Raw genomic sequence first — 16,690 nt, forward strand, 5'->3', positions numbered from 1 at the left:
TATGATTATTATTATTATTATTATTATTATTATTATTATTGCTATTATTATTATTATTATTATTATTATTATTATTATTATTATTATTATTATCATTATTATTATTATTATTATTATTATTATTATTATTATTATTATTATTATTATTATTATTATGATTTTTTACGACTTCAACAAAAAATATCGTTTTCCATTTTTTAAATATTCCATGATTGAACGTTATTTCTTCTCGAGGGAGAAAAATGGGAGAGAAAAGTACGTTATTTTCTCCCGAGAAACGAAAATGATGAGGAATGAAAATTTTTTTTTCTTCGGGATATTTAGGATATTTGGCGTGTGGAAAATGTTTTTTTCTGATTGTTTAATCAAATATAAAATACAGGGTGTTTCACATAATTTCACGACGCCAGCGTCTGTAAAATGCCACCGTTTTCCGATACCAACTCGATAACAAATTTTGAACAAATTGATAGTCTTCTCTCGTTTTTTAACCCTTTAAAAATTACAACGTTTTTTGTTAGTTTGTGATTAAGTTAAATTAATAGATTAGGATCATATTTATGTCGTCCCTTGGTAGAACACATGATAATTGTTTCCTGAAAACAGAAATTTATGACTACTAATGAAACAGTCATTAGTCTGACATAATTAAATGTATTTTTTGTATCTAGTTTTTTGTAACTTTTGTAAATTTGGGTGGGTACATTAAGCACAGACCTCGTAAAGTTATGTGAAACATCCTGTATAATTAACTTTGCCGAATTAATAAAAAATATCGACAACATTTTAAGTAAGATATGTATTACGTTGACTTGTGTAATTAAGTAATAACTATTGTAGCATAAGGATGTTTATTGAATATATTTGGACGAGGATTTGAAGTAATGTTAGTTGATTTTGTAATGCGAGCTAGGCAGCCAGTTATACATACACACGCTGTGTTAGTAAGCTAGTCTAAAACAAATAATTAATTTTTTGTCGGTATTTTACTCTATCGTTTATTTTAATTTCTGCCAAAAGAAACATTATTATAATTTACTTTTTGTTTCAATTTGCGTTGTCTAAACAAAAATTTAAAGCAATGTTTTTTCAGGTGGGCTTTAAAGTGTTTACAAATAATTCCGTTAAAATATTTCTGTTTTGCGAGCGAAATGTTAGAGGTAGGTAAATGATCTCGTGATTAAAAAAATCCTTTACAAATCGTCTGAAATAAAGAACAAAGGAAACAAGAAAACTCAAACAAAGGGAAACCAAGTTTATTATTACCTTGCGAGCTGTAATCGTAGTTGTTTTCTGGGATGGTATTGTTCAAGAAATCCCAACCCTTCAAATATCATAGGGAAAGATATAGAGATAAACGTCATAACAAAGGTGATTTCATTACTCCTCCAAACACTACTCCTAGCTTCCGGTTCCGTAGATCTTTTCACAACCAAAATGACGGCAAACGCCGAGAAGAATAGCAGCCCCAACACGACCGTATTCACGAGTATCCTAAATCCTGTGATCTTCCAACTGTAAAAAGAGCGATTCGCAAATTTAAATTCGTTTATTAATCCCAAATACAAGCAAAGAAATTGTGGAAAATTACTTTCTAGCCTCCCTCTTCTTCTCGGCTTCCTCGAGCAAAGCTTCCTTAAATCCGACGACAATCGAGGCTATTCTATTATGCGCCGTTTCCGCGTTCCCAATCATGTAATCCCACGCCGTGAAGAGTTTCCACGAGAAAATGCATTCATCATCCTTTTCTGAAAGCTTAGACATACGAGAGTTTTCCGCCATCCTACAAGTTTCGCTGAATATAAATCGCTACATTACTATTTTCAATACAAACTTTCTCAAAGTTGCAAAGAAGCTATAAGCATAGGCCACCAGGCCAGTTATGAAATAAGCAAAAGGCATCCGATAGCCGCTCTTTTTTGATTCTTTGTACGTGTACCAGCCGTAGAATAACGGCGAGTATTTGAAAACGCCCCCAAAGTCCCACAAAGTTTGAAAGTTTGTCGAGTTGTAGCGCTCTTCCTTGAGAATTTGTTTGCGAGCGTCGGGCACTGCTGTTAACATCTGAAATCGTATTTATTGCACGAGCGATAAAAAAATTGTTTAAGGATTTACGGAAATTTATACATTTGTGTAGGAGTTGGGTTTAATATCCGTTCGGAACGAAAAAAAGAAACAATTTTAACGAAATATTTGTGCCTGTTTGCGGAGAAATAAATGCGTAGTTGTGCATAATTAACGACATAAAATGTCAGGCTTTACAAATATTATTAAAACAGCAAATGAATTACAAAACGATATTGGTAAAATGCAAATAACTGCTAGACGGTTTTTTTCATCAAATTAGTTTTTTTAGTCGTTAAAAAATTCACGTACCCAAAACCCAGTGATTATGAGTTTATTACTTATTAGTATTATTACCGAGCTGCTTTATAGACTCGTTATTGAATAGTGAGTTAACTTTGGAGTCAAATAACTCTGGCTCAACATAAACACTGAGTTACAACTCGACATTGAAATAACAATAACGGGCTTTAAAAATTAATAAAAAACAAAAATATATATAACTGTTAAGGAATAGTTTTACAAAAATTTGAAGGTAATAGATAGAAAATGGCAAAAAGAATCGATTAAGTAAATTTTGTGTGTATATCGAAAATGCATAACTTTTCCAAAAATTCGTTCTGAACTCGCTCCCAAATTTTGAGAACCGCTGAAATAGAATGATAAAAATTAGCATGTCTTTTAAAATTATTGACGAAACGGCAGAAGTAAATTAATTTCTTGGTCCACTCCGTAATCTTTTTTATTTTAATTTGTGTTTTGTTATTAAATTTTATAAAAAACAGACCTGGAGTTCGAACCTCCTACGCAAATGAACATGCTAGCCATAATTTTGAAAATTTTTCAATACGTCCTTGCGCCACTATATCCATTTCGTTTAAGGAAAAAATGAAGTAAAAAATTAACTGCTAATAAACTACCATAAACCACCAATCAGTGGCTCGCAGTGTGTGGGTTAATAAAAATTTTTTAGAAATGTTAGAAATTCATGTTACTATCGTTATTTTATTTACCAGGAAAGAAACGGTCTCTATTATGAATAATTGTTGCATTAAATAATATTCAACAAAATACAATAAAATGGGTTTTTATTTTTTTATCACGTAGGCTTTGAAAATATTCAAAAAACAAATAGTACATTGTATTGCTTGTAAAATTACTCTTTCACTTGAGACGTCACTTGACATACCATTACATTTGTAAATAAAAGTTAGAGGTGGCTGTGCATTTCAGACACCAGATAAACAAAAACTATATGCACCAAATGGTGGGCAAAAAAAATTAAAATTAATTTGTTTCGGAAATTTCACAAAAATCGTCTATATTCAAGTTATGAATTTTATTCCAATAAAAAATTCCACATTGTGTACACAATCATAGCAGCAAAGTAAAGAATTCGATCTACTCGTAGTTTTTCGGTAGAATCACTTTTATTAAAATGGGATTAGCAATTTTTTATACATACTGAACCAAAAGTATCGCACAAAATTTACATCTTTGTCATGAGACTTTTTTCACAAAACTCCTCGAACAGGTCAATTTTATTTTTTAGATGTTATACATTTTGACATTATTGCATAACAACATGTATGACGTTATAGTTGGGAACCGACAAGCGACATTTTTCTTTTCTGTTTTAATAGTACACTTCTTTATCTCTCAGGTCGTAAAAATTAAAAAAGAATACATTAAAGATAAAAAATATGAACGACTACATATAAAAGGTTTTATCTTTTTGTTCTTGTTTCATTTTATAAGAGGCAATACTTTTTTATATTAAAGTTAATTAAATATAAGCATGCAGAGACTTAAACCCGAAAAATAAACAAAAAACAATCACCCTTTATAAAATATAGCAAGAATATATAGCCCTTTGTGTAAAATTATCAAATACTTGTTTAACTTATTTTATTTTATTTTATTTTCTAAATAAAAAAAAATAAAAATAAAAAAATGACGTCATTACTCAATGACTAAGAATAACATTTAAAAAATTAAACTCACGAGATCGAGGATTTTTTGGAAAATGACCTATCATTATAAAGATAAATTCTGTGGATTATTTTATTAGTTATTAGTGTTATTACTTCAATATTTAAATTTTGTACAAAACCAGATCTTGTTTCCACAAACTTAAGTGGCGCAGTCAGTAGGGATCGAATTTGAGTTAGCACTTGTTAAAAAATTCGATATCTGTAGTTTGCAAATTTCGATAAACATTAATAAGTATTTTGGTAAAAAAAAGGTAAATTTCTCTGCAATTCTTTAACAATAATTGCATAAATCTAGGGGTGTAATTTTTTAAAAGCTAAATTTAAAGCTCTGGCAATTTTGCGTGATTCTTTATCGATAACCAACAAAAGTATCCTTTCACTTAATAATGTAAAGTATTTGCCCAATACTTTTAAAGGTTGATTGATTCCTACTTATTTTTATATCCTGATGTTTGCTCACATGACTTGGTTGGTTATTTAATTAAAATTAATAACAGAAATAATTATTATGTTTTAGGTACAAAGTAACGGTCAAGTCAGAGTTAGTTGTATTGGAAAAAAAGTAGGAACTCATTTTTAGCATTAAGTTTTTTAGCAAATTAAAAAGCTGGAAATGATAAATAGAGTTTTTTAGAAAAACCCATTTTTTAGGTTTTGTTTGTAAAGTACACAATTTTCGTATTACCATATCTTTTTTTATTGATAAGGTTTTATTCGTAAACAGACACGAGATTTGTAATTGTAATTTTGAATCTTATTACACGATAATAATTATTATCGTGCGGCAGCAAACTAGAGTACAATTACAACAGTAATTGCAATGAACCAAAATAAATTTGAGTTGCAATACGGGTATTGATATTTATGTCTGTCATTAGTGGTGTACCCTCTTTTTATGAATAATAAATGTTTCATATATCTCTTTATTAACGAATAGCAATTATTGTTGCAACCTGGTTGCTGTTGACTAATTAATTTAATAAATATTCAAATCAATAATTTCACCGGCAGATATAAATAGAAATTGTTGCTATACCTGAAAATTGTTTCAATCGTGTAAAAGTATATTTTTCTACAATTATGAAAAAAGATAAAATTTACACAACGAAATTACCCACTTTTTGTAAAGAGCGTTTAATTCATAAACATTGGTTGAAGAAAAAAAAGCAGCTACTAATTTCACGTTCGGGCAGACATGGCAATTTTAGAACACATTTTAAATGATTACATTAATTAATTTTTTGTAGATAAAACGGCATATTTTCACGTTAACGTGGAACTATACAGGGCTCACCGTCGAGGCGGGCGTGCGAATGCACTAATTTGAACTCAATTTTTAATAGAAATAATACACAAAATCGTTTTTTTATAATTGGATGATATTCATAGGTTCACTTATTACTTCACAGATCAGTTCTTATCTCGATTTAAATATTTGTAACCAAGTTATAACGGGGTAAACAGCGTAATAATTTTAATGTTTTTATGGTAAGTCATATACAAAGACCTATACAAAAAATTATCAAAAAACCTAAAACCATTTTTTAATAAAAAAATAAAATGGCTAAAAATTGAGGTTTTTTGTTTTATTTTTAAATGACACTAACAAATGTTTTCAAATTTATGTATATTGCTGCTAAGGTCCTCAGAAAGTCACTATACTTTTTTCATCCAAATTGAACTTACCATTTTTTCAATAGAACAACAAATTAAATCAACTTTTTAACCTTTTTTACACTCGGTTACAAATAGTTAAAATGAAACACAAACTGACCTGTGAGGTAGTGACTAAATTTAGGAACAACATACAATTGTAAAGAAAGCATTTTGTTTATTACTTTTCTTAAAATTCCAATTTCAAATTTTGCGTTCACGCGCTTGCTTGAACAGCTCCTCTTTGGACGTTCTGAGTATAGTTCAACCTTAAAGAATAGTTACACTGCACACTTATCTAGTGTATCTAATAAAATAACGATTTCTAAAAGAAACAGTTTTCTATTAATTACTTTATTGGGTAACAAAAATGAGAAAATACAAATCACTAAATAAATAAAAAACCGTGACAGATATAGGATAAGCAAGCAATTCATTTTATCTCCTCTGTCTTTTCTTCCTCTTTCTGAAGCTGTCAAGAATTGTAGTGGTGGTGTTGAGGTAAGCCCTCTCCTCGTCAGTGGTTTCGAGAAAATATGAACCGTAAGGTATACTCGGATTGGCTGCAATTCCCATCGGGACTGCGATCAGTCCATCTGTGTTTCCTGCTAAATATTCATCCCAGGACTGGAACGAATATGCCTTGAATAAATCAGGTTTCTTTACGGAAGCCGTCCAGAATTCGCATGACCGCATGTGGCTGCAGACCCCTGCGACAGATATTTATTGCCGACAACGATAAAACTCATGTAAAATACTGTTGCGCCCTCAAAATATCAATGACTGGATTTTTAAGCCGGGAATTACCTCGTCCACTTTCAAATTCAATTTAATTACTCACGAAAACTAGTCACAGTCCGGGAGCAGGCATCTCAAAAGTCGTTTATTTAAGAAGTTGGTCCGGACTCGGTTGCACACGATTGCTGAAAACTGATTCTTATGTAGAATTTCCTGCGGAATTCGAGTCTGTATGTCGCTTTTTGATTTGGAATTTCGGTCATTATCAAAAAACCGTTTTTCTGAAAATTTTTGAAAAGCTAAAATTGCGCAAATTTTGTGTTTACATCGTCATATTTTCCTTCTGAATAAAGCTTGTAAATTTGTTTTTTTTTGCACTACATTCTCCTGTATCTGTAGATTCTAACATATATAAACAAGCTTTAAATTTTATAAAACAAAAGTAAAAAAATTACAATTTTTGTAACGTGTCATATTTGTGTAGTGGAATTTATGAGATGCGAGGAATTTTTTTATTTAAAAAGATAGACCCTTACATAACGAGATAAAATAATGCCAATAGTTTAAATAAGTTTTTGGTGCAAGAATAATTTCAGGATCAGTAATACTCATCAAGTTATTGCAATTCAAAGTTACTGCAAAATGCGCGCGAGGTGGAGATCGCGGCATATCTCTCTTTGTAGTGACTACAGGACCACTGGACTAAGCTCGTTAGGTCAAATGTCGCGCTGTGTCGTTAGTATGTTCCCCATAGTTTTAGGTCTATTTTTTTCACTTACTAACATTTCAAAGGTCAAAAAACGGTAAATAATACAATAATTAATAATTTTCTCGTCAAAGAACAGTTTATTTGTTAACTCAAGTTGACAAATTCTTGAAATTAGTTAAAATTACACATTTTAGTCATTTCTTTTTTTACCTTTTAAGACCATAAGATGTTGTGTCTCTTAAATCAAGCTCGGCAATTGCTTTCTTTTTCTGATTAATAAATCAAACGTCGCATGATGTTAAATTGAAAATTCTTTAATAATAATGTTTGTATTGTAACTTACGTATTCACAAAAGTGATTGAACGGAGATTCTTTATTACTCATTATTTAAAAAGCATTTACGTGATTTCAGGCATTTTTGGGTAATTTAGTTCATTCTTAAGCTATAGTCACATATTTAAAAAAAACGACGAAAAAAGTTAAGAAAGTGATGATTTATGAATAAAATGCATGATTTTAACCTATTGCAAAAGATTTAGGTGGTAAAAAATCTGTTTTGACGTGAAAAATTATTAATGATTTTATGATTTACCATTTTTTGACCCTTAAAATGTTTGTAATTAATAATAATTACAAAACAAAATAAGTGATCTAAGAAATTTTTGGTTATATAGTAGAAAATTATCTAGTTTGTTGGTCGAAAAATGCATTCAATAGTGATTTTTGCTCTTTCTTTACTTCTACGTGTTGCAACCACATGAATCTATATTTATATTTATTTATTTATTGTTTATCATGTAAGTAGAGCACAATTTGAATTTATATTTAATTGAAAGCTGAAAAAAGTTTGCCTAAATGTATTTTAGTTTTGACCACAAAAAAAATTAATTTGTCAAAACCAAAGCAAATTATTCTAGGAATAAATGTTTTCTCTTTTTCTACCTGCCGACCTACATCTTAGAATGTTAAGCTGGGTTCGGAGAATTTGTCCAAAGCTGAGAAAACAATGAAGAAAACAGTAAACAATACGTTTTTGAAAATAGTAATACTTTAGTTCCTGATAACTGTAAATTATTAACAGATTGACAAACTCTTGTTCTTTGGAGGAAAAAGATAACACTGACTACGTTAGAAGTTTTGCCTAAAGATGGCACTTCATCTTTCCTATTACTCCTACACCATCTTCGGTCTTAAGATAAGTAGTTCTATGTTAGTTCTGGTCATCGAACATTTTCTTGCATAACTCATTCCTAAAGATTCTTTTGGTATTTTTCAACAAGGAATCAACAAAACACTGAACAATATTTGTTGTGCACCCCAAAGAGGCTGGATAGAAGCACCAATTTATTTATCCTAAATATTTAAAATTTTTGTTTGTATTAAAATCTACTATGAGTTTTTTAAATAAACTTTAGGCAAAAGTTATATAAGAGCAATATAATGGTTAGATAACTAAGCATAAGCGAGATGTAAAGGAAATTATATAACCCAAATATAACCACGCTTAGATAAAGTGGTTAACTAACAGTTAGCTTATAAAAGCGTCACATTTGGGAATTGGCGGTTATACAAGTGTGCTACTAGGGATCGAAATGATTCTTGTACCAAAAACTTATATAAACTATTGGCATCATTTTATTTTGCTTATGTAAGGGTTTATCTTTTAAACTAAAACAATTTCTCTCATCTCGAAAATTCCACTACACAAATTTGACACGATACAAGAAAATTGTAATTTTCTTACTTTTGTTTTGTAAAATTTAAAGCTTGTTTCTATACGTTAGAATCTACAGATACGGGAGAATCTAGTGCAAAAAAAGTGAATTTTCAAGGTTTAGTCAGAAGGAAAATATGACGATGTAAACACAAAATTTGCGCAATTTTAGTTTTTCAAAAATTTTCAGAAAAACGTCTTTTTCATAATGAAGGCAACTTGAAATCAAAAAGAGACTTACAGTTTCGAATTCAGCAGGAAGTTCTACTAAAGAATCAGTTTTCAGTAATCGTGTGCAGTCGAGTCCGGACGGCCATGTTGAATTCGGGTAGCTTGCTCCCGGACTATCATTAAATTCACTCACAAAAGCCGCATCCGGGCTGGTGTTGGCCGCCGTTTGGGTAATAATCGACGTGCCCCGACGGAAAAATGGTCCCGAGGTGTCTCCCGTTCGTGTGGATGACGTCCACGAAGGAAGCGTCCCCCGGGTCCAGAATTTCATCAAGGGACTCGACATGAGGCCATTCGTACAAAGGGGCCGCAGGGTCTAGTCCTGAAATTCTGGCCAGAGTTTGATTTAGGACGAGTTGGAGTTTGTAGCCTGCAGATGCAGCGATTTGGGCTCCCATACTGTGGCCTATCATGTGAACTGATGACATCCTGATGCCGGTTGATTGCGCCATGAAGATGCAAAAGGAGGTTAACTGACGACTGACGACACCGGTGTGGATGCGAGCTTCGGTGTAAATGGCGTGGGACAAGGGGGCCCAATCCACCACAATAATGTTCCATAAGTCCAGTTCGGCCATAGCTGAAATACTCAAACAATATCTTCATTTCTGCAGCGAAAAAAATTATCACACGTAGAAAGCCAAGAACGTTTAAAACGAACATTATTTATTACGTGTTGTTAGGTTTCGTCCCCGAACATTAGTTACTCTTACTTTAAAATTTAAAATTGCAGCCCCTACTATATTGTGAGATATCATTCTAAAGGTGGAGAAAGCCAAGCCATGGTAAAGAAATATAATACCAAATTCTATCAGTGTAGAAGCTTTAAAAGTTATCTTACAATCGCTATCCCTAGCTTATGCGAGTCACTTACAAACAAAAAGAGATTTACTCGTATTATAAAATAATATAATTAATAATTTAATTTTTTAAATTATAATTATAGTATTTAATCGGACCTCAAAAAACCGGTCATTTTGGTCGTGGTCGAATTGGTTCCGAATAATCTCTACAAGTATAATTCTGTAAAAGGTGATGGTCGAATTGGCTCCTGCATGAGCCGGTAGGTAAAAAGGATTAAGCCAAATATATGTTAATATTTTAGATTTAAAGCTGGTAGAAATGTTTAAATAATTATTTTCTTGGCACAAAATCCAACAACAACTTCATTTATTCATGTCTAACTGGTTATTTAAAAAAAAGGAGAATGTAGTTTTTTAAGCCCAATGCTCTCCTGTAAATTTCGTAAAATGTTTCGTCAAGTAATGACTACTAAGACATCTCACATGATGACGTTGCGTTCGTTAATATGTCTATTAATACTATTAAAGCATCAAAATGGAGACAAATTACAAATATAATTTTGACATTTTTCGACATAGTACCCATTAAGTTCTATGCGCCTTCTCCATCGTTTTGGAAGTACTTGAATACTCGAAGAAATATTTGTCCACAGCCTTTAAATTGTTAAAATACGATTTGTTTTTGAACGTTTTGGAACTTGTAAATTTGTTCATACACTTACAGACGCCATTTCTGTTATCATAATACTTTAATCTGTTTATCTGACCTACCTGACCGACGGGAACCAATTCGACTATAATTAGAGAGGATTACAGAATTTGGGAACCAATTCGACTCGTCCCAAAAAACGCCTATTTAAGTTCGTCCGCATTCAATTGCACTATTTATTAAATCGATTCTCATGTAAAATGGTCTGCTAAATTGGAGCCAGAAAATCGTTTTCTAATTTGGAATTGCCTTCACTATAAAAAACGATTTTGTATTTTTTTAAACTAAAATTGGGCAGACTTTGCGTTTACATCCTCGTATCTTCTTTCTGATAGATAAAGCTAGAAACCTATTGTTTTCTTTGGTAAACATCCCTTAGTGAATATATGAAAACTAAGAAATTTACAGATTTTTTGTAACGTCATATTTGAGTGGTGAAATGTTTAAGAGGCAAAACAAATGCACTGTTAATCAAATGCACTTGCTATTTCTGTATTAAGAGCCCAAAGTAGTACAATTATACTAATTCGAATTTGTTGACACGCGACGAAGGAGTGCGGCATTTCCTCGAAATCGACACTGATCATTTGCGCTTGTAACACATACAAGATTTTTTCTCGATCGCAGGTAATAAGACTATACCATAATATTCAGGACAAAACGATGTAATAATTTATTAAAATCAGAAATTATTTATTTTCAGTTTACTCGTTGTTACTAGTTACATAAATCAGTTGACATTTAATTTCAATAAAAAATGGGAGAGCGAACGTTTTTTCCATTTTGTTGCGTTAAAGCAACAAAGTTATAGTTTTGAGGAAACGCCAACTTTGCAATGCTAACTCTAAGCGCAAATAGGTATTTATTTTGGATAGCGATTGTAGAAAAAATAAAATAATGATTACCTAATAATAAATATCAACATTTAGTTTTATTCAATATTGTTTAAATTGAAATGTGAATTAGTTACTTAAGGTCCTGCTTTACAACCTTTGGTTAAATCTAAGAAACAGTTAAAACCAATCGTTACTATTAGCTGTTACAAAACTATAGAAATGCCAAGATTGCAATTTCTCTAAAAATTAATTCTTATAAATTATTCATGCACTTTAAAAAATTAACAGCTAATATAATTTATAGTTTTATTGAGAGATCTACTCATTAATAACTATTCTACTTTTCTATCAACCTTATTTACAAAAAATAGTTCGGGAAAATGCTACTTTGGCATTTCTACAGTTTTGAAACAGCTTATATGATTATAACAATTGTTTCTGTAGATTTATTTTACTACGATATTTTCACATGTATAACAACCAGCTGTAGAGTTGTTGGGTTGGTACGCCGTGCTCACAGTTGTTTAGTGTACCGATTGACAGTACTAACTACTAATTCGCTTTCAAAATTGACACCTGGCACAAGCGCAGTAAAAAACTAAAATGAGATGGTTATTTTTTCCTGATTCTGGACTTTCACAAATTTTATTTAAGTCAATAATTAACGGATTTTAAAAACTTTCATAGCTTCTAAGACACTGTCAATTCTGACAAATTTCTCACTATAAATTACTAGAAACATTGGCGCTCATTTAGAGACCGACTTACACAAGCCCAATATAAAGAATTGACACTAGGAAATGGTTTTTATGAATGTGAACCGATAATACTAAAATATAGCTTTCATTGATGAAACCGGGCCTAAGACATTTTTCTAACAAAACAATATCTAACTAAATAAAACCTTCTTCCAATAAGTCATTTTAGTCCTTTAATTATGTAAAAAGTAATAATTTCTTATTACATCCAAGATTATAATTGGGAAGATAATGGTGAATTTTATCGTCATGTACAATTTCTTTTTCGTTGATCTTTTATCAATTCAATATTAATAAATTATTTTATTTAAAAAAGGATGTATTAATAGACGTGAAATTAAAAATGTATCTTCAGATAGACATTGAGGAAAAATGAATGGAAAGTGTTGAAAAATTTACAAAATTGTCTATCTCAAGGGAAACAAAAAATGAGGGTATTTTATACGGTCTCATCTTTATCGATGCGATGAAAAAGATGCAATTGGTTTTGATTTGTAATTACTTTTTAATTTTATTACAAAAAAAGAGTTTATGGTCAACGAAAAAATATTATAATAAACTCGTTTGTTAATGGGCACTTCATAAGCTCAACTATTAAAGGTTATCCGCTCTCTTTAAAGAGTTTCGTTTATTAATCGCCTTCATTATCAAACTAGATTATTCTATTATTATTTTATTCTACTATTATTCCATCCCCCAATATATCGATTAAAACAATGAGTTATTTTGACTGACGATCATAAACCCAGATGATGAAAATCAAAAAATTCAATAATGAAAAAAACGTTAAAAACTAAAAAAAAGAAAAGCTTCAATGTTTGTGAACCATATATTTCTCAAGCCGATAAACAGTTTTACCATGAAGTAAACAATGAACGAAATGCTATTTTACCGTTTACGATAGGATAAAAAAAACGATTTTGTAACTATTTTTTAAAAACTAAAATTTGGACACTTTGCGTTTACATCCTCGTATCTTCTTATTTTTTTCATCCCTTAGTGAATGTATGAAAACTAAGAAAATTACAGACCGGAACCGGAACTAGAAGTATTAGCTGTTTCAAAACTATAAAAATGCCAACGGTCGTATTTTATCAAATTATTTTTTTAAATAAGATTGATAAAATTGGAAAGTAGTTATTAATGATTGGATCTTTCATTGAAACTATTCCATTGGCTATTATTTCCTTGAAGTACCTGAATAATTTAATTGTTATAACAGCAAATTTTGAAGTTTTGAAACAGATAATACTTACTTCTAATTACGAAGATAAATAAAAATTCGAATATTCAAAATACAGCGTAAATTTGATTGTTTTGCACATATTTGATGATAGCAGAAGTTAAAAAAAGTTATTCAAATATTTATACTGTGCAACTTTCATTTTGGCATCGAAAAAATCGTCAAAAAACCGTCATTTCAGTACTTTGTTTCAAAATTTACTGGCTAGCATTTTATTTTTCAATTTAGACTCAACAAGGCTTAAAATTGCGTTAAATTTGATAAAAATAATCTGATGTTTTTTATTGAGAAATCCATGCTGTAAATTTGATAGTGTTCAAGAATAACATACTACGCTTTTCTCCTTCGGAACTTAATGATAAACTTCAATGAGATATTTGGAGGGTAGACAATGCCATTTCCTGTTGAGGTCGGCAAAAAATCAATTAATGTCAGAAATGGCTCAAAGTTGGTTAAAATTACGAAATTTTGGTTACGCCATTTTATGTATCTTATTTGACGAAATGCAGACATCAGTTCAATAATCTCATTGAAGACAATTAATTCTGTAGATAGTAATAAAATGTGAGCAGTAGTTTAGAAAAACAAATTACCTTTCCAACTCCTTTTGCAACAATTGGATACTAAATAACGAAGTTAAAGCTGTATATCTCCTTAAGTATTTTTTCGACAGTCAAGCTAACACTACGTTATGGTTAGAACAAAGCAAGTCTTTAAACTTTGTACATTTTAAAACACGAGAGAATACCCGACTTTAATTTTTTACAAAGTTGCGCTTTAACACTGAAAAGTTTGCAAAGTTTAAGCAAGGTGCTCAGACTATTGAAAGAAGTTGTGGCTGTGGGATAAACCAGATTCAGTGAGGATTTGCAGAATAATTATAAACATATCTACATTTGTAAACTAATAACACTGATACATTTCCAACTACAACATTGACATATCAAGTAATATTTACACAAAATTCCAATTATGTTTATGGCACAAATAGTTACATTATATTTACAGAATTCGATGTTATACATACGGATTTGGATATGTGTTCCCACTAGTGATTATTCAGCTTTCCACTAATAATGCAACGAAGCAGCGAATAAATAATGAGCGGCCAAATTTCATCCAGATAAATACGTGTTCACTGTATTTTTACTAATAATCAAATTTAGAAAGTAGAAAACTGTTAAGAAACAAAGAGGCTTGTTTATTGCCAGAGGTTACGTTTTTACTCCAATTATGAAGCGAAACAATTTTTCTTTATTTTCATTTTGTTGAAAACAGCATTTCATTTTATAAATGTCACCACACTTATGAATCAACTATTTTATGGTAGCTGTCTTGCACTTTATTCCCTTCAATTATGTACCTATACTAAAAACGCTAAAACAATGGAAATTAATCTAAACTTCTTAACACATTTTCCTTTCTATTTACTCTCTTATAACAAATTATTTAAATGTGACATAACAATCGGCACACTTTTTGGAGGTCAACAAATGTTTGTCTCTGTGTATTTTTTATATTACAAGTCAGTGAATCTTTATTTAGTATTAATTTGTAAGTAAGCGATTGTGGGTAAAAATTGTTTTATAAAAAAGTTACTTAATATACTTTACTTAATAATATAAATATTACAGGGTGACCCAGGGTTGTGTAATCGGTCTATAACTTTTTTGCTATTTAAAATATTGCCACGCCGATTTTATTATATGATAAATTGACTTAAAGTCATATTTTTAAAAATATGATTTTAAGAATTTTTTCAAGATTTTTCCCGTGATCTATACATGCTTTTTAACAACGTACCAGTGAGTTGGTGCGCCAGTTTTTGAGCACCTTGTATAAAGTTACATTATTTTTTTGCGTAGAATATAATTATGTAAAAATATATAGGGTGTTTCATTAAAAAAATATAACTTTGGTTTGCCACCCTGTATACAACGCCTTATGTAGAATAAAAATATTTTTGTATAAAATATACTTTGTGGACTTTAGGTCGATCTGTTGGATAAAGAAAACGGCATGACAATATTTCAAGTAACAAGAAAGTTTAGATCGATTACGCACCCCTGGTCCATTCTGTATTTATTAATTTCCGTAAGTCAAGTTATTATTTTTTAGTTTTTTTTTTGTAAATGCAGCTATGCAGAATACAAAAAGAACGTGTAAAAATTTACGCAAGAGTTATGCCACCAAAATGAGGTCAAGCTTAAGAAAGATAAAGTATGTTATCAGTTTAAGGTCCAAAATGCTTGGCTTAAATGTGAAGGACGAAATTTACACAAATCCATCCAAAAAAGAAATTACCTTCCCTCATCTCCACCACCCATGGCACATCTCTCCCGTGAGTCCATCCGTGAATGATAATCTTGGTAGATAAATCCGGATTAAATCGAGAATTCAAGATCGATCCAATATCGCCGATGAAGAGCTGGTCATCTTTTGAAAAGTTGCTTCTGCAGATAATATCCCACATAAGCAGATTATTCAAGTCCAATTCATTTAGAGCTTTGAAAAATGCGAAAATATTGATCGAAAAAATACCTACCGGTGATACAAGTGAAAAGTCACTTCGTCCTCCGGCGGAGAGTAGCTAACAGCTTCCCTGAAATTGCTCCTAATGGGGTACAACACTCCACTAATTCTGCCAGTACAGCACACTAGCAAAGAGATTTTAAACCACATTTCGCAAGGAAATGCTGTAAGCCGATCTGCGGCAACATACTCACTAAGCGAAAATTGACATTGCGTTGTAGTCATCGCGGTTTCGAAATTATTTGTTATTAAAAAACAATGCGGTACGAAGGAAGACTCTTCAAATGAAGCGCACATATAAACTCAATAATGCAATTTTTCAGTTAGCCGTAAAATAAATTGAAATAATAGTTCGAGAGGTAATTCAAATTCGTTTTATGTACACAATTCCTAAAGCACAAATAAATAACAGTAAACATTTTCATATTTTGATGAAATATAAATTTCAATATGAGACTCAAATCATAATAGGTTGCGTGAACAATATGGTACAAACTAACATGTTGCAAGCTTGCAGCCACGTTTCCAGGGCTTGCGAGAATAACGTTCATACTATACTATAAGTCATATTTTTTAAATGGAACGTTTAATGGGTCAGAAGACCGTTAAAAGTTGCACCATAATAAAGACGCCTCCGCTCTTATCTTTATATTCTATTTCCACTTTTTACTAAATTATTAGCAGCCAGGATATTAAATTTAGTGG

At 30.9% G+C, this 16,690-nt stretch overlaps 2 protein-coding genes across 4 annotated transcripts in view; both read right to left on the reverse strand.

Annotated features, from left to right (window-relative positions):
- The window catches only part of Tmc (Transmembrane channel-like), a 49,658-nt gene that overhangs the window by 7,469 nt on the left and 25,499 nt on the right, over positions 1 to 16,690 (reverse strand). For all 3 annotated transcript variants that reach the window (XM_064358373.1, XM_015978209.2, XM_064358375.1), the window contains 3 exons: positions 1,835 to 2,064; positions 1,592 to 1,783; positions 1,267 to 1,515 (listed from right to left, as the gene is read on the reverse strand). In XM_064358373.1, the coding sequence (XP_064214443.1) occupies positions 1,267 to 1,515; positions 1,592 to 1,783; positions 1,835 to 2,064 (671 nt within the window). The remainder of the gene's footprint in view (positions 1 to 1,266; positions 1,516 to 1,591; positions 1,784 to 1,834; positions 2,065 to 16,690) is intronic.
- LOC103314594 (pancreatic lipase-related protein 2) lies at positions 6,057 to 16,192 on the reverse strand. The gene is made up of 4 exons (XM_008201011.3): positions 15,999 to 16,192; positions 15,758 to 15,906; positions 9,238 to 9,684; positions 6,057 to 6,421 (listed from the first exon to the last, which is right to left on the reverse strand). The coding sequence occupies exons 1-4, from the start codon at positions 16,133 to 16,135 to the stop codon at positions 6,150 to 6,152; spliced, it is 1,005 nt and encodes a 334-aa protein (XP_008199233.1). The 5' UTR covers positions 16,136 to 16,192; the 3' UTR covers positions 6,057 to 6,149.

The sequence above is a fragment of the Tribolium castaneum genome, chromosome 1, assembly GCF_031307605.1.
Source record: "Tribolium castaneum strain GA2 chromosome 1, icTriCast1.1, whole genome shotgun sequence".
NCBI classification, from domain to species: Eukaryota; Metazoa; Arthropoda; class Insecta; order Coleoptera; family Tenebrionidae; genus Tribolium; species Tribolium castaneum.